Raw genomic sequence first — 16,486 nt, 5'->3', positions numbered from 1 at the left:
GTATAAAATTCAGCCTCAGAGTGAATTGAAGGGCAAGTTGCATTTTGAAGTTTTATTAAGTTATTCCAATACAAATCAATAACATCTCAAGTAATGTTTCTTTCATTTAAATCAGTTAATGTCTATATAACCTGATGATGATGTTTGTGCATATCATTCAGTTAAGATTTTTATCACTAATGTCTCTAATATGTTTGGTGTGCTACAGAATGTTGCAACAGATATAGGTCTACTAGTCATTGACCAGGTTCAATACATTGATACACCATCATGGGAACTTATCTTGCAAATGCGTGCTAGTCTTCCTTTGTTCATGGTTATGGCACTGAGACCATTTACTGTAGAAAAACCACCCTGTCAAGCTGCTATAATGGTCATGAGGAGCCAAAGGACTCTCTACGTCAAGCTTACAGGCTTGGATCCAAGTATAATCCGTCCACTTGCCTGCCAGATCCTCGGAGTGATTAGCATTCCACGAGAGCTGGAGACGTAAGTACAAAATCCAATTGTGGTGTATAAACTTCACAATGTAAATATCCACATAAAGCGATTCTCAAAATCGAGTAAAATCTGATAATCAACATTTACAGAACCAACTTGTTTGTCTTCTAGGTTTAATGAACGTGTTAAAAATTTCATAATTGCCTTTCCTATTACTGATTTAATGTCTCTGGCAAGCCAGGTCCCGTGGGCTCAGGTTTGATGTTGATGGAGGAGAGGTGATTGGGCCGGCTGTGGCAGTGGGGAGGGTCCTGGAGGATCACATCCAAGGTTGCGGGTGGTGATCAGGTCCTGGAGAGGGGAGTATCTGTTCTCCGGGTGGAACAGATCGGGTCTCAAGGATGATGGGATGGGAGCCGGCTCCTGGGCTGGTGGTTTTAGGTCCAGGAGTGTGATTGTGTTTGGTTGAGGTGGGGATGTGAAATGAGGAGAGGAATTGGTATCGGGTGCTGGGTAGAGCATTTCGAGCCCTGTCAGGTAGGACCAGGGGAATGGAGGTTTGTTTCAAAATCACAGGAATCTGGGTGTGTAAGGAGTCTATTAGTTTCGGGGTTGTGAGTGGAATCTGATAAATAGTTACTGAGGAGTTAGACTATGCATTTAATGGTCTGACCTTTCCTAAGTAGCTATCTTACTTAATTTTATCAGAACCATCCAAAGTTTCCAGTTTTTATGGAGACTTTCATAGGGTTCCAGGCTTAGTGGAATTGCCAGCACATAATTCAATTTCCCGGGCAATTCCTTGGAAGTCTGTTACAATGGGAATTCCGTAGGGTCTCTGTGCACAACTCCCATATATGCTTGTATAACGACTAGCCAGCAGAAAATCTGTCCTAATGTCCACGTCATTCCGTCTATTCTGGGGACTGATGCCTGCTGAACAGATTATCAACTAGTTTGAGTGGTGAAGAACATCACAAGATCAGATGTCCAAGAGGGAGAAGATCAATGTCTCAGCCCTAAAGGAGTCCGACTGAAAAGTGGAATCACACTGCAGATTACACCAACTTCATACATCCTAAAATATGTGACCACCTAGAAGAAAAAGCAAACAAGCTTCATTGCAAACCAGAATAACCCAAGGTCACCGGTCTATACCTGTGTTCTGAAGAAGGGTCACTGGACCCAAAATGTTAATTCTGATTTCTCTTTGCAGACACTGCTAGACCTGCTGAGCTTTTCTAGCAATTTCTGTTTTGTCACCTGTAAAGAGCTGGCTCAAGGCTGACACTGAAAGTCATGTCAGAAAGATACAAGGCATGAGTTGGAAGAGAATGCCCATCCAATAATGTGATTACCATCAAAACATGCAAAGCTTTTGAAGCCACCAGGAAAATCTATAGACAAAAGTCAAATGGACAAAATTCCATTGGCTTATACAATTGTGTCTCTCTTCTTCAGGCTAACAATACCATCACTAATCCTGAAAATAACATTTTCAATAACTCAGTTGTGAATTCAACTCCCTCAAATCACCAATTTGTCTGTGGCTGCCTGTCTCTGTGTGTGGGGACTTTAAAAAAAAGTATTAAAGTTTCAGTTAGTACAGTTATATGTTAATAGGTCACTGTTTTGTTTACCCATGGCTACAAATTATTTATTTGTAATAAACAGCAGAAACTTGGTCAGTGTTTTCTAATAACCTGATTCTATCAGACAGGTAAATTTGTGTACTTTGATTAAGTTATTTACTTTTATGGTGATGCCAAGAGTAGTGGGGCTCAAGAATCAACTCACTTTCCCAAGTGGTTAGGAACAAAGTTTGTGCTGAAACTGCATAAAATACAGTTTTGGCCTCAGTTGGAGTAGTATTGTGTCCAGTCTGGGCACCACATCTTAGAATGGATGTGAAGGCATTGAAGAAAGTGCAGAAATGATTTAATGTCATTGTTCCAGTGATGAGGAAGTCAAGTTATGAAGATAGATTACAGAAGTTAGGAACTTTCAAACCTTGAGAGGTCTAGATAGAATAGGTAGGGAGAAAAACTTTTGAGAAGTAGAGGTCACAGATTTAAAGTAATTAGTGAAAAAAACCAAAAGCAATGTGAAAATAATCTTTGTCATTTGGAATTGTGGTGGAGGCAGGTTCAATTGATCATTCAAGAGGCAGTTAGACCGTTATCTGAAAAGGAACAATATGTAAGATTGTTTGCCAAAGGCAGGATAATTGTTTATTTGAGAGCATGTACAGACACAAAGCCAAATAGCTTGCTTCTGAACATGACAAAGCTATGATTTTGAGCTCAGAGGAGGAGTAGGAGAGGGGTTCATACCCAGCCAGGATGCCAGGAACAAGTTCTCCTACCTGAATCTCAATGACGACCAACGTTCGAGATGTCTGTGCTGCACTAAGGCAATCGTCACTAAAATCTGCCAACAGAAGCAGCAACAACTGCAACATGAATGATCTAAAGCAACTATTCTGCTATGTTTCCTGCTCTAGAGAAGCCCTGTGGAACTCAGTTCAGTGGATGCTAAGAAGTAGCAGTCTACAGTTCACTGTCTCACTAACATAACAAAAAGACTCTCAGAAAAACAAAAGGCAAGAAGTTGAAGTGCATGTAACGGAGCAGAAAGCAAAAGAGAGCCTGTGACCTAGATAATTATCCATTTTTATCCTGGACATTAACCAGTAGCACCAGTAACTTCAATCCCAATTCCCTACTTGCCAACAGTCCCAAAGCTTATCTTCCGTCTCTTAAGATCATTTTCATTATTTTTCTGTCCTTAGTGCAAAAATGAAAATCAAAATAAGATATATGCACCAGTTCTAATTTATTAATTAAATTGTACCATGTTGAATTCAGAATGAAAGTAATCACCTTTGTGCAGCTGTCCTTCATGTGTTTTTGCCTGTCCCAGTGCTCCTACAAGGAGCTACCCCATGAATGCAGCATGATTGGTGAGAACCTGCTGATTCCCAATGGGGGAGGCTGTGAAATGCCCATGAGTCTGATAGGGCAGACATCATACTACACCATCTTGATATGAGTGTTCGCAGTCTGGGCAGGCTGGCCGACAAGCAACAAGAAGGACACTGACATAGTGGCAGAAGTAGAAACATGACTGCCAGCCCTGAGAAGACAGCAGATGTCTACTTCATCGAGCAGAATATTAAGAACTGGATGAAGGTACTGGCTGCACAAAGGCCATGGCTCTGACAACTCTAAAGCAATAGCACTGACAACCTATCCTTCAGAACTAGCTGTGCACCAGTCCAGTTGTCCCTCTATGGTTTCAACACTAGCATCTACCTGACAATGTGGAAAATTACCCAGGTATCTCCTGTCCACAAAAGAAAGCAGGGCATATCCAATGCAGCCAATCACCACATCATTAGCTTCTTCTTAATTATCAGCAAAGCAATGGAAACTGTCATCAACAGTGCCATCAAACAGCACTTACACAACAATAACCTGCTGACTGATGCGCATTTGGGGCTCTGCTAAGGACAGTCAGCTCCTTTATTACAGCACTGGTCCAAACATGGATGAAACAGCTGTTCTCAAGAGGTGAGATTGACTTCCCTTGACATCAAAGCAGCATTTGACTGTCATTTGAAGTCTCCTCTGGTTGGAATTATCTGGCACAAAGGAAAATGAGGTCAATCATCTCAGTCCCTGAACATCACTGCTGGAATTGCTCAGAAAAGTCTTGGACTGCCTCATCAATGACTGTCCTTTCATCGTACTGTCAGAAATGGAGATGTACAATCATAAGCAGACAATGTTCAGTATCATTCAGAATGCTTTAGATTATGAAGTAGCCATGCCAAAATGCAATAAGACTGGCACAACATCAGGTTTGAGTTGATAAATGGCAAATAACATTGGTGCCATGCAAGAGCCAGTCAATGATGATCTCCAACAAGAGAGAATTTAACCAACTCCTGGCATGGTGGTCTCTCAGCCTGATGTAGCTTCAGCGTGGTCTTCCAGCCTGAAGATGATTCCAGAGCTGTCTTCCGACCTCGAACTGAAGCCCTGCATGATCTGGAGTCAAGGCGCAGTGCAGACTAGAGGCTAGGTGCCAGTGTGGACTGACTTGGAAGGACTGTTATTCTGAATTTTTTATTTCTTTATTTTTTGAATTTATGCCTATGATGTGTCATGCTGAATTTTTTAACTTTATTTTTCTAATTTTGTTTTCCCTAAGAATTTGTTCTTTAGAATCTGTACCTAGGTACCTTTGTACCTAAGATGGTGATGTAAGTGTTGCCTTGTAAACTTTGCACTGTACTTATTTGAGTATGTGACAAAAAAACTAATTCAAATTTTAATTGACATTCCATTGCATTACCATTGCTGAATCCCATGATATCAACATCCTGGGAGTTATCATAGACCAGAAACTTAATTGGACCAACCATATAAAAAATTTGGTCAAAAAACAACTAAGAAGCTCAGAATGCTGCAAAGTGTAACTCTTTCCCTGACTCCTGATAGCCTGTCCACTGTCTACAAGATACAAGTCATGAATGTGATGAAATATTTTCTACTTTCCTGGAAGAGTGTGACTCCAGCAACACTCCAGAAGTTTGACGTTATCCAGGAAAAAGCAGCCTGCTTGTTTGGCTCCTCATCCACCATTTCAACAGACACTCCTTCCTCCGTGCCTGATGCGTAGTGTATACTGCATACAAGGTGCACTGTAGAAATCCATCAAGGCTTACCTCAGCAGCACCTTCCAAGTTTTGACCTCTGCCACCTAGAAGGACAAGGGCAGCAGATTCATGGAAACAATGCTTGTTCCCCTCCAAGCCACATGCCATCCTGACATTCCTTAAGTGTTGGAATGTCAAAATCTACTAACTCCTTTCTTCACAGCATTGTGAGTGTTTGCACCAGATGGATGGCAACAATTCAAGATAATGGCTCACTGTTGCCTTGTCAATAGCAATTAGGATGGGCAACAACCATTGGCCTAGCCAGTGAAGTCTCTGTTCCATGAAAAAAAAATTGAGAAAGTCATTGCCACTCCTGAATGGTGGTACCTCAGCAACCCTAGAAACTTTTTGGGGAATACACTCCCAGACTGCTGTAGAACCCTACATGTCCCTATATGTCCCTTTGAATGCTGTTATTCCAAAGTCATGAGGGTAATAGTCTGAACTGTTATAGTAACAATCAGATGGCACATGGTTGCCCCTGGTTGCCTGGTGGAAGCTGAGAATTGATCCTCAGATACTGACTCATGATTTGGTTTGTACGCTCATTGATGGTGAAGTACACAGTGTCACCAATTGATATGGACTCTGCAATCATTCTTGACCTTAAATGCAAGTTTTCTGGCCAAGTCCCCAGTGTACAAAGCATTTTGGCATGTACACCCATCAATGTTTTTCTACAGCCTGGCCCATATATGTCCTCACCTGATTCAGTTTCAACAAAATGTCTGTGTAGTCTTGCCTTTTGGTGAGGTGGCCCTTGCGCTATTCTGCCCTGTAATCCTGATGCAGTGCGTGTGTGCCCAGTGCAGAACGCACACTAATGTATCCACAGTGGCAGTATCCAGGATCGTGGCTATGTGTGAAATACATTACGTTATATTTTCATCATCAGTATCTTCTTGCTTCTCCCTCACTGCTTGAACAGGTTGCAGGTCTTGAATATCTGAAATGAAAATGGAGCAAGAGTTTGATTATAGTGAGGGGACAGGAAACAGTAGGGAATGTGGGATGTGCGATGGACGATTGCATTTGAAGATCGCTGTATTCCCTTGAAACATGCAGACTACTCTCAAGTTATCTCATTTATGGTAATATATATGTATGGCAACAAGAAAACATTCTAAAGTGATCAGAAATTGAAATGAAAAGGTTGCACACAACAGAAAAAGGGAGCATTACAGGGCGTCATGTTAATGGATTCAGCTCTTCATGAATAGACCTTCTAATAATGGACAGCAATGGCTTCTCCATGGAGATTGGAATGTGTAGGTTTGCCTTTGATCCTCCTGTTAGTCCCTGCTGCCTCGAGTTATGAGTCATCTTCTTCAAGAAATATGCAAGTGTTGTCAATGACTTTAACGCTATGTGTTTGGGTAATGTGACTATCATGATTGACTAATTGACAATGTGCAAAATGTGAGAACATAAATGTGAGCCATTCATCAATGCTTTAGTGAGTATAAGACAAAACATATGCACGTTACACATGGGTACTGATTGATAGAGATTACTGGTGGGTGAATGTGTACGATTGTGATGATTTGAGCAGTGGTGGAGTTGACAGGATTTGGCATTTAAAAGATACTTTCATTGACTTTGGCTTCTGACCGATGCAAAAAACAAAGACTATTTTGCATCCAAAAGCAGATCTTAACAAATTTCTCCCCCACTAAGCAATACATGGAAATGTCAATCGAGAAGATGAGCTAAATCTTGAAGTCAGCTTAAATCCATGACATTCTGACTCAGAAATAAGCATGCTATTAATCAAACCAAGCTGACTCTTAACTTACAGTGTAGTTCACCCTTTGTGGATAAAGTAAATTGAGAAGACTTTACTTTTTATTTCCATAGCACTTCTTATTGCAGGAAATTGTCCCAACCTTTTATTTAAGGATGAAGTCATGGTGATGGTGGGCAAAGTGACATGGCATTGTTGGTAGCAAAGAGCAAAGGCAAGACTAATTGAGCAGGCTGTGAAGAGTTTTTTTTATTGAAAGTTAGGAAGGATGAGCCAAGGTGGACAGAATTAGCAAAGATTTCCAGAGAACAGAAAAAAGATTGACTGAATGAAAGACCACTCTGGTGAACAGACTAGTCGAAAGCAAGGAGTAGCCCAAGATTAAAGATGGAAAGATTGCATGCACTTAGATAAGACAGAAGCAGATCACTAACATAAAGCTTGCACCAAACAGAATAGTGCACGGGTGCTCATTTAAATGCACCACCCACACCGTTCCCCCTGGCATAGTTAAAGCATCTAAGCAACACATAAGTCCCAGTGGACAGTTGGGATTGTGCTGAAGATGATGGCACCTTTACTTATTTTTAAGCCCCTTTGGCTTCCAACCTTTCACATTGGTGCTTTAATGCAGAATGGAACAAAGCAAAGTCAACTGACAGGAAAATGGATTCCAGTGCAAATTAAATATGATGTGGGAAATTTAAGATAAACACTGTTATGGACCAGACCAGACCAGACCAGACCCCTTCAGTATATATAAAGAAGATAGCCTAGACCCTAACTTTACCTTATTTTAAAGGTAAATGTCAGGTGCTATGTTCCATATGCAATCCAACTGGTCAGATTGGTTAAGCAAAACACAATTTATTCAAACACTACAGAGTTGCAGGTAGACAGGATAGTGAAGAAGGTGTTTGATATGCTTGCCTTTATTGAACAGTGCATTGAGTATAGAAGTTAGGAGGTCATGTTGAGACTGTACAGGACATTGGTTCAGCCATGTTTGGAATATTGCGTGCAAGCCTGGTCTCCCTCCTATGGAAAGGATTTTGTGAAACTTGAAAGGGTTCAGAAAAGATTTACGAGGATGTTGCCAGGGTTGGAGGGTTTGAACTATAGGGAGAGGCTGAATAGGCTGGGGCTATTTTCCCTGGAGTGTCAGAAGCTGAGGGGTGACCTTATTGAGGTTCATAAAATCATGAGGGGCATGGATAGGGTAAATAGGCAAGATCTTCTCCCCAGAGTGTGGGAATGCAAAACTACAGGTCATAGGTTTAAAGTGAGAGAGAAAGATTTGAAAGGGATCTAAGGGGCAACACTTTCACGCAGCGGGTGGAGTATGTATGGAATGAAGCTGCCAGAGGAAGTATTGGAGGCTGGTACAATTGCAACATTTAAAAGGCATCTGGATGGGTGTATGAATAGGAAGTGTTTAGAGAGATATGGGCCAAATGCTGCCAAGTGGGACTAGATTTATTTAGGATATCTGGTCAGCGTGGATGAGTTGGACCGAAGGGTCTGTTTCCATGCTGTATACCTCTATGACTCTATAATTCTATGTATTGGAATAACTTAATTCTATTGGAAAACTTGACAGAATAATAGATACAGAAACTATTACTAATTACCTGTTCCAATATAGTAATATCCAACAAACACACGCTTGGTAATAAAGTAAATTCAGAAAAACAGATAGGATTGCACGTGAGACAATCAGCAAGAAAGAGATACGTGCAGCAGCTCCCAGGGAGAGAGAGAGACAGTAGTAGCCAGGAGAGATTCACTGCCTTCCAACCCTGCTGAGATCCCAGCAACAACTACTAAAAGCTAACTAAAAATCCTGGATCTGTCAGAGCTTGACCACACCCACTCAGGCTGCTTCTTTTGTTCCAACTTTAAACGAAACTTCAAGGCCTCACAAGTTGTTTGTCTTCTCATCGACTGTCCCTCAATCTGTCTCCAAAAGAAACCAGGACAAAACACACCTCTTAAAGACACAGTATCATCACACACTTGTGCCACTAAGGAATTTGAGCAGCTGTGTAGCCATTTGGAGGTTCCACAAATGCCAGTTGGTGTGTAAAAGCATTGATTTCTGGTTCCAAGAGCCATTGCCACGCAGAGACCTCTGAGGTCCACACGACAACAGGAAAAATTACAGGAAATATAGGTTGTGACTTGTGGATAGTGGGCATGGGAAGTTTAAGTAAGTTTATTGCAGGAGTCGAACCTTGAAATACTAAAAACATGGAGTAGAGTTTCAGGTGACAAAGGCTACAGCAAAGGAAATTTAGCTTACAGTGCTTGTATTGGTGCCTTCAATGCTACCATTCCTGCACCCTGCCATTCACCATGTTGATTACTTGCCATGTAAAAGAAGTGCCTATCACAAAACAGATAGCCGGAATTCTTTCACTGGTTGCTAGCACTTAATAATACGGCTCTATTGTTTTCCATTAAAAAATGTATCCAAAGTGCTTAAAAATTAGGCAAAATGTTCATCAAATCATAATTTGCTACTTTACAGGTCATGTATAGATAAAAAGCTTGTTGAAAATATGTATTATTACTTTTTTTGCAATAAAATATTACATTCCTTACCATGCGCTTTCTTTACCTTTCCAGGTTACTGACAGAACGCAGCTATGGTGTACCATACTATTGTGAAGAAATACTTAGAAGTCTTTATTATAGTGATCTCATACTCCTAGAACCATTAGATGAGGATGATGAAGACGAAAGTGATGCTGTATTGACTTTCAGTAGAAAGAAGATAGTTGTGCCTCCTGATTCAAATTTACAAAGGGAAAACAGAAAAAAAAGCAAGTCTGTAGGGTACATCAAGTAGATCTCATAGCATATAAAGGGGCTGTTTGTTTTATTGTGCCTGTACCTGTGCCAGATATCAGAAAGAGTTGTTCAATTCAGCCACGCATCACAATATTTTGACCCCTAACCGTTAAACATTAATTTTCTTCAAGTACAAATTGCCAGTTGCCTTTTAAGAATTCCACGATTCTGCTTCCCTCACCATTCAAGATGTATATTGCTGTGTTTGCCAATTCTCTGTGAGAAAGTGTTTCATCTTAGTTTCCTTCTAGTTTTGTGGTTTAGAAATTGGTTGTTATAATTTTCACCCATTTGATCTCTCAAAATGTAATACCTAAATTGAATAGCATGCTATTCGATCTCCCGCAGCCTTCTCTGCTCTAACGAGAACAATCTAAGCTTCTTTAATATATCCACATGTTACAACAAGAGCAAAGAGTGATAAAGCTTCAGTTTGGCTTGTTTGGTCACACCTGCCTCTGACTTGGAGCATTTGAGGGTTCAACTGGCTCTCCACTCCAGCAGTTATGGAGAGTTACAGTATCTGAAATCATGTTATTTGGAGTTATTAAACTGAGTTATTTCCACCTCTTCAATGCCTGTGGTAAACGTACAGAATAGACAATACTAAAACGTTACATTTAAAGTATGGTGTAGGTTCGTATCAGGGCTCATGTTTGATCCAGACTTGGTGTTGCAGTATCAGTTTTTATGCAAAAATAGAGATCAGAGTGTAACAGTTCTTACATAAATGTTTATAAGTTATTTGTCACAATAGTAAGATTAAAAAAGCATTTATGTATTTTCATACAGGGGTACCTAATGACAATAATTACATGCAAATATGTGAGCATATTTACAGTAATAGTAGTTATCAGAGAATTCACATATGACAGTTTATAAATTTGAGTTGTAAAGGTAATCAGGTCTTGATGTATTCCGAAGTATCTATTCTAAACAACACCTCTGAGCCTCTCTCTCACTGCATTTTTCCACCTTTTCTCATTGGGCATGGTCATGGAAACAGCAGCGGTCCTGCCACAGGATCTAAATTTTGGGAGTGTTTTCATTTCCACAGGTCGTCACACTTAGGGCCATGCTTTGCTTTCAGGAGTTATTCAAGTATCTGCCATCACGGCTACTAGTACACTAAGGATGATGTCCCATTTGCTGAAACTATGTTTCTGGAACTATGGATGATAGTCGTGTCACTTTGAAGACATGTTAGTGGTGTTTGGGGACAGGATAGGCAGGTCCTGGAGGGGGAGGTCCAGTGAGGGACGGATGGTCTCTGAGGGGAGGTAGTGCTGTTGCCAAGGGCGTAGCCATTACTTCAGGGATAACCCATCTATTGGCCCCTGACTGCAGAAATAAGAGGGTGCTTGATCTAGAACCCTCTAGGAGGCTTGCAGCCAATATGTGGTTGATTCCCCAAGCCCCAAGGAACAGGCTCACCCCTTCTACTGTTGGCAAAATTCTCATTGGAGTGTGAAGAGGGCCTGAACTGGCTACTTAAGTGGCGTCCATCAGGAGGCCTGTGTATGCTACATTTCCTGTCACAGGTAGAACAGTATGGCAGTGGGAACACATCAGGCACCACCTCACCCTCCTGCCATCCAGTGTGTAGCCAATAGGCCCAAAAAAACTTGCTTTAGAGTTATAGAGTCATTATGGCACAGAAGGAGGTTTGTTACTCATAGAATCCACGTCAATTCCCAGTACAGCGATCAATCAATATCAATACCCCCACTCTATTCCAATAGTGCGGCAAATTTATTTCACATGAGTGCTGATCTAAATTCCTTTTGAAGTCATTTTCATCTCCACTTCATTCACTGTCATTGTCAAGGAGTTCCAAGAATCATTGCTTTCCTATGTGGGTTTATGCCCATATTCATGAGTTTGGGTTCAAGACAGATGTTATGGAGAAAGCAGGTTAAGCTCTGTCTTCAGGCTTAGAATTTTTTAGAACATTGGGCAGAATCTTATAGGGGTCTGAGCAGCACAGAATGTGGAGAGGTGTTTGGCAGAATCATGCGACAAGTGCAGTTTGGCAAATCTCAATGTCATGCCAATTTTATGACTTTCACAAGTGAACTGTTTGCTTGCTCTCATAGCACTCGTGCAGTGACCATAGCTGAACGCTCACAGCATCCCTGCCTTGCCCTGCCTTGCCTTTTTTCAATTTGCACCCTAAACCAGAGATACCAGACCCATACTACATATTTCTGAAGAAGGGTCCAGACCCAAAATGTCAGCCTTCCTGCTCCTCTGATGCTGCCTGGCCTGCTGTGTTCATCCAGCTCCACACCTTGTCATCTCAGACTCCAGCATTGGCAGTTCCTATGATCTCTAGACTGATATTACAACTTTCTTACCTTGCCGTTTATGAAACATGAACCATTTGAGCAAGGAACAAGAGTAGATAATTCAGTGCTAGCGACCTCCACCATCATTCAATTTAATTCTAACCTCAACTCTGTATATCCCCAATAATCTATCATGCCTTGCTAATCAAGAATCTATCAATCTCTTCTTTAAAATTATTTAAAGATTCTGCATTCACTGCCTTGTGAGGAAGGGAATTCCAAACACTTACAGAAAATTGTTTTCTTATCTTTGTCTTAAATGGGTGACCCTGATTTTTAAACTATGACCCCTAGTTCTGGATTCTCCCACAAGAACAAACATCCTTTTAACATCCACCAGGTGAAGCCCGCTCAGGATTTTAGAAGAGTCATCTCTGGCTCTTCTAAACTTCAGAGGATATAGGGCTAGCTTGCCTCGCCTTTCCTCTTAAGGCAATCCACTTATTCCAGGTATTAGACCAGTAAACCTTCTCTCAACTCTAATGCATTTACATCCTTCCATAGATATGGTGACTGGTACTCCACATAATACTCCAGATGGGGCCTCACCAGTACCCTGTATAACTAAAGCAAAACCTCCTTATTTTTGCTTTCAATTTCCTTTGCAGTAAAACATTACATTACAGTTTTTCTGATTACATACTGTACCTGCGTACTAATCTTTTGTGACTTATACACCAGGACACTGAAATCTCTCTGTGTCTCAGAGCTCTACAACCTCACACCATATAGGCAATATGCTTCTTTTTTATTCTTTCTACCAAAATGGACAACTACCCACTTTTCCACATTGTACTCCATTTGCCAGAACTTTGCCTATTTATATCCTTTGTGGGCTCTTTATGTTCTCTTTGCAACTCACTATCTTTATGACATCAGCTAATTTAGCTACTATACCTTCTATCCCTTCATTCAAATAATTTATGTAAATTGTAAAACCTTGACACCCCAGCACCAAGCCCTGTGGTACACCATTCATGGCATCCTTCAGCATGAAAATGTCCCATTTATTCCTGCTCTCTGCTTCCTGTTAGCAAACCAATTTTCTATCCAATACGTTACCTCCTACATTATTAGCTTTTATTTTTCTGCAATAACCTTTCATGTGGCACCTTATCAAATGCCTTCTGGAAATTTTAGTACATTACATCCACTGGTTTCCCTTTTTTAAAGCACCAGTTACTTGAAAGAGCTCCAATAAATTAGTTAAATGTGATTTCCCTTTGAAAAACCCAAGTTAGCTCTGCCTGATTACCTTGAACTTCTCCAAATGCCTTGTAATAACAACTTTAATAATACCTTCTACAGTTTCCCTATGATCATGTTAAACTAACTAACCTATAGTTCCCTGCTTTCTGCCTCCTGTTTTGAATAAAGGAGTTATATTAGCTTTCTTCCAATCTGATGGAACCTCCCCGGGTTCTGAAAAATTAAAACGAATGCATCAACTATCTCCCTAGCTATTTTTCTTAAAACCCTGGAATGAAACCCATCAGGACCTGAGGACTTGATTAGCACAGGCACAAAGCCTGTCTTGGTTTTCAGAAGTGCTCAGTCAAATCTCAGGGGATAGCTTTTGCTCAAGGACTCCTGGTATAATAAGTCAAGTACAGTCTTCAATACTTGATTGCCTCCAGGCCCTCCTCAGGGTGGTCAAACTTAGGACGCTTTCCTCGAAAGGGGTTAGTAGCTGAATGTTGGGTAATCCACCACCCATCCTGAGTGTGTCTAGACTATTTTGGGTCATTTTCCTCCTGGATTGAGAGAAAGGTTGGTATTACAGAAGAGGGGAGTGGATAGTACAGCTGTTACTGTTGAGTTATCCTGAACAAGTGGGTAGACAATGCAGTGAGCATGTACGTAGTGGTGTTGGTGGTTGGAGTGCATGAGAGCAAATAAGGAACATGCAGAGACAACAGTGAGAGTGGTAGAGCATGAACTTTGATGGGAGATGGTACAGTAGCAGAGACAGAGTGAGTGTGAAGTATCAGAGAGAAGATTGTGGAACTTACTCTGGCAGAGTAGGAAGGTCATTGGCCACCTTCCTACAGTACTTGACATTCTCCAGATAGCTGAGACTGCTTTAACTGGGTAGCAACCTCAGACCAAGCTGACATGGTCTGGTGTTGTGGCCTCCACTGCTGGTCCTGGAGGAAGGAAGAAGTTTCATGTCAGCACCAGCCCATCCTGCAGTACATCCAGGACCCTGTCTGCACAGTGGGTGCCTATTTCCCTTACCTACTATGTCTGGGGTAAAAATCAGCAAACAGGCAAGGCAGCTCCAGACTGACAGTCCTTGTCTGAGTACGCAACAGGCTTTTAAAGATGACACCGGTACAAGGAATGCTAATCTTTTGGCAATATCCACTGAGTGGGAATAGTGCATGCTAAGATGGGGTGGTGGTCATGGGGTGGAGAGTCAGAAATGAGAGACACATTAGGGTATTGGTAGGTAATTAATGGGACAAAATGAGTAAGGTATGACCAGAGAACTTGCTAGGCCTTGCAGTAACTAACCCTCTAAACAACTTGATGCAACCAAGACCTAGCCTAAAAGATATAAGACTCAGTCATTTTTTATTATATATCGGGCCTAATTATGGGGGAAGTGATGGCCTAGTAATATTATCGTAGGACTTTTAATCCAGAGTCCCAGGTAATGTTCTGGGGACTTGGATCAAATCCCACCACAGCAGATTGTGGGATTTGAATTCAATAACAATCTGGAATTAAGAGTCTAACAATGAGCATGAATCCATGTTAAATGTCAGAAAAATCCCACCTGGTTAACTACTGTCTTTTAGAGAAGGAAACTGCCTTGGTGTGGATTTTATGTGACTCCAGACCCACAGCAACGCGGTTGACTCTTAATGGCTATCTGGGATGGGCAATAAATGCTGGCCTAGGCTGTGATACCCTCATCCTTTGAATGAATAAAAAAAATCAGAGATAGACCAGGCTGTAATCTTGATATTACATTATTGAAAGATTATTCATGTACTCTAAACCTAGTGTCTGCTTGACATGCTTCTCTTAGATATCAGCAGTTTGTTCTTATCTCATGGCTTGACTTTAATCTTCTGCCTAGCTCTCCATGTGTTTTTGTTTTCTTCTTATCTCTGCCCACATTGTGCTATATATAGCTGGTAAGGAGCAGCTTTGTGATCATCATTATATTGCTTCAGAGTCCAAAAGCCCTTACACAGTGTCCATCCTCAAGCTCAGCCCTCCTGTCATAAACAATAATCAAAATTTAAATTCATGGTCAAATGAGTTACCTAGATTACTTTTTTATATGATACTTACTTTACATTTTCTCCTTATATCTCACACCCATCTCAAGTCTTTAACATCTCTTCCTAACTGCCTGACTCCTTCCTGTGCATTCATAGGCTGCAGTACAAGATCACAGTGTATGTCTCAAAATTGCCAATCCAATTGAGATCAATGAAATTTTTACACTGCTGCTGACGATACATCCTCTGACCCCTGTAGGTCACATTCAGGTACAGCAATCACCTTACGTCAAAATTTTTTGCCATTGTTTTGGATTGCATCCTTTGGTAATATTTCTCTGCAATTGCATTTACCCCAATTGTTGTGATGCTTCATCTTTAAAATATTGCACACTTTTCCTTTCCATGCTGCTTTCCATCTTGTTGCATATACTCCATCAGCTCCTAACATTCCAAAATGTAACTTCCTTTGTAAACCATTGCAAACTTAAAACTACTGAGCGGAGGTAATGCCAAATCTATGCCTGTTATTTGAAAATGACCTGAATCTTGGAAATATATTTAAATTCCCAATTAATAATTTGTAGTAGAGAGAAAGGAGAGGATAGAAGAGAAAAAAAAGTCACAAAACCTATTACATTGTAATTTCTCAGCATTTCAAGGACACAGAATTTTAGTGTTAACACAGTGTGTAGCTGGAGAACACAGCAGGCCAGGCAGCATCAGAGGAGCAGGAAAGTTGACATTTTGGGTAGGGACCCTTCTTCAGAAATGGGGAGGGGGAAGGGAGCTCAGAAATAAATAGAGAGAGGAAGGGTGGGCTGGGGAAGGTAGGTGGGATGGTGATAGGTGAAGGAGAGAGGTGGGGATTGGTCAGTGAGGTGGGAGAGTGTATAGATGGGAGAGAAGATGGACAGGTTGTGTCAGGTCAAGGAGGCAGGGATGAGAGGCAGGGTTGGCAATGGGATGAGGCTGGGGGTGGGGAGATTTTAAAACTGGTGATATCCATGTTTAGGCCATTGGGCTGTAGGCTCCTGAGGTGGAATATGAGGTGCTGCTCCTGCAGTCTGCGGGTGGTGTCACCGTGACACTGGAGGAGGCCCAGGATGTATTTGTCACCCAGGGAGTGGGAGGGGGA

The 16,486-nt window shown here is 41.3% G+C and overlaps 1 protein-coding gene across 1 annotated transcript in view; it reads left to right on the top strand.

Moving 5' to 3' along the window:
• LOC109914308 (adenylate cyclase 10) overlaps nucleotides 1-16,486 on the top strand; it is a 185,769-nt gene that overhangs the window by 75,890 nt on the left and 93,393 nt on the right. The window contains exons 16-17 of the mRNA XM_048599218.1: nucleotides 209-489; nucleotides 9,540-9,736. Coding sequence (XP_048455175.1) covers nucleotides 209-489; nucleotides 9,540-9,736 — 478 coding nt within the window. The remainder of the gene's footprint in view (nucleotides 1-208; nucleotides 490-9,539; nucleotides 9,737-16,486) is intronic.

This window comes from Rhincodon typus, chromosome 7 (assembly GCF_021869965.1).
Source record: "Rhincodon typus isolate 14 chromosome 7, sRhiTyp1.1, whole genome shotgun sequence".
Lineage (NCBI taxonomy): Eukaryota > Metazoa > Chordata > Chondrichthyes > Orectolobiformes > Rhincodontidae > Rhincodon > Rhincodon typus.
The sequence above is the reverse complement of the archived record's forward strand: the minus strand, read 5'-3'. Positions and strand labels throughout refer to the sequence as shown.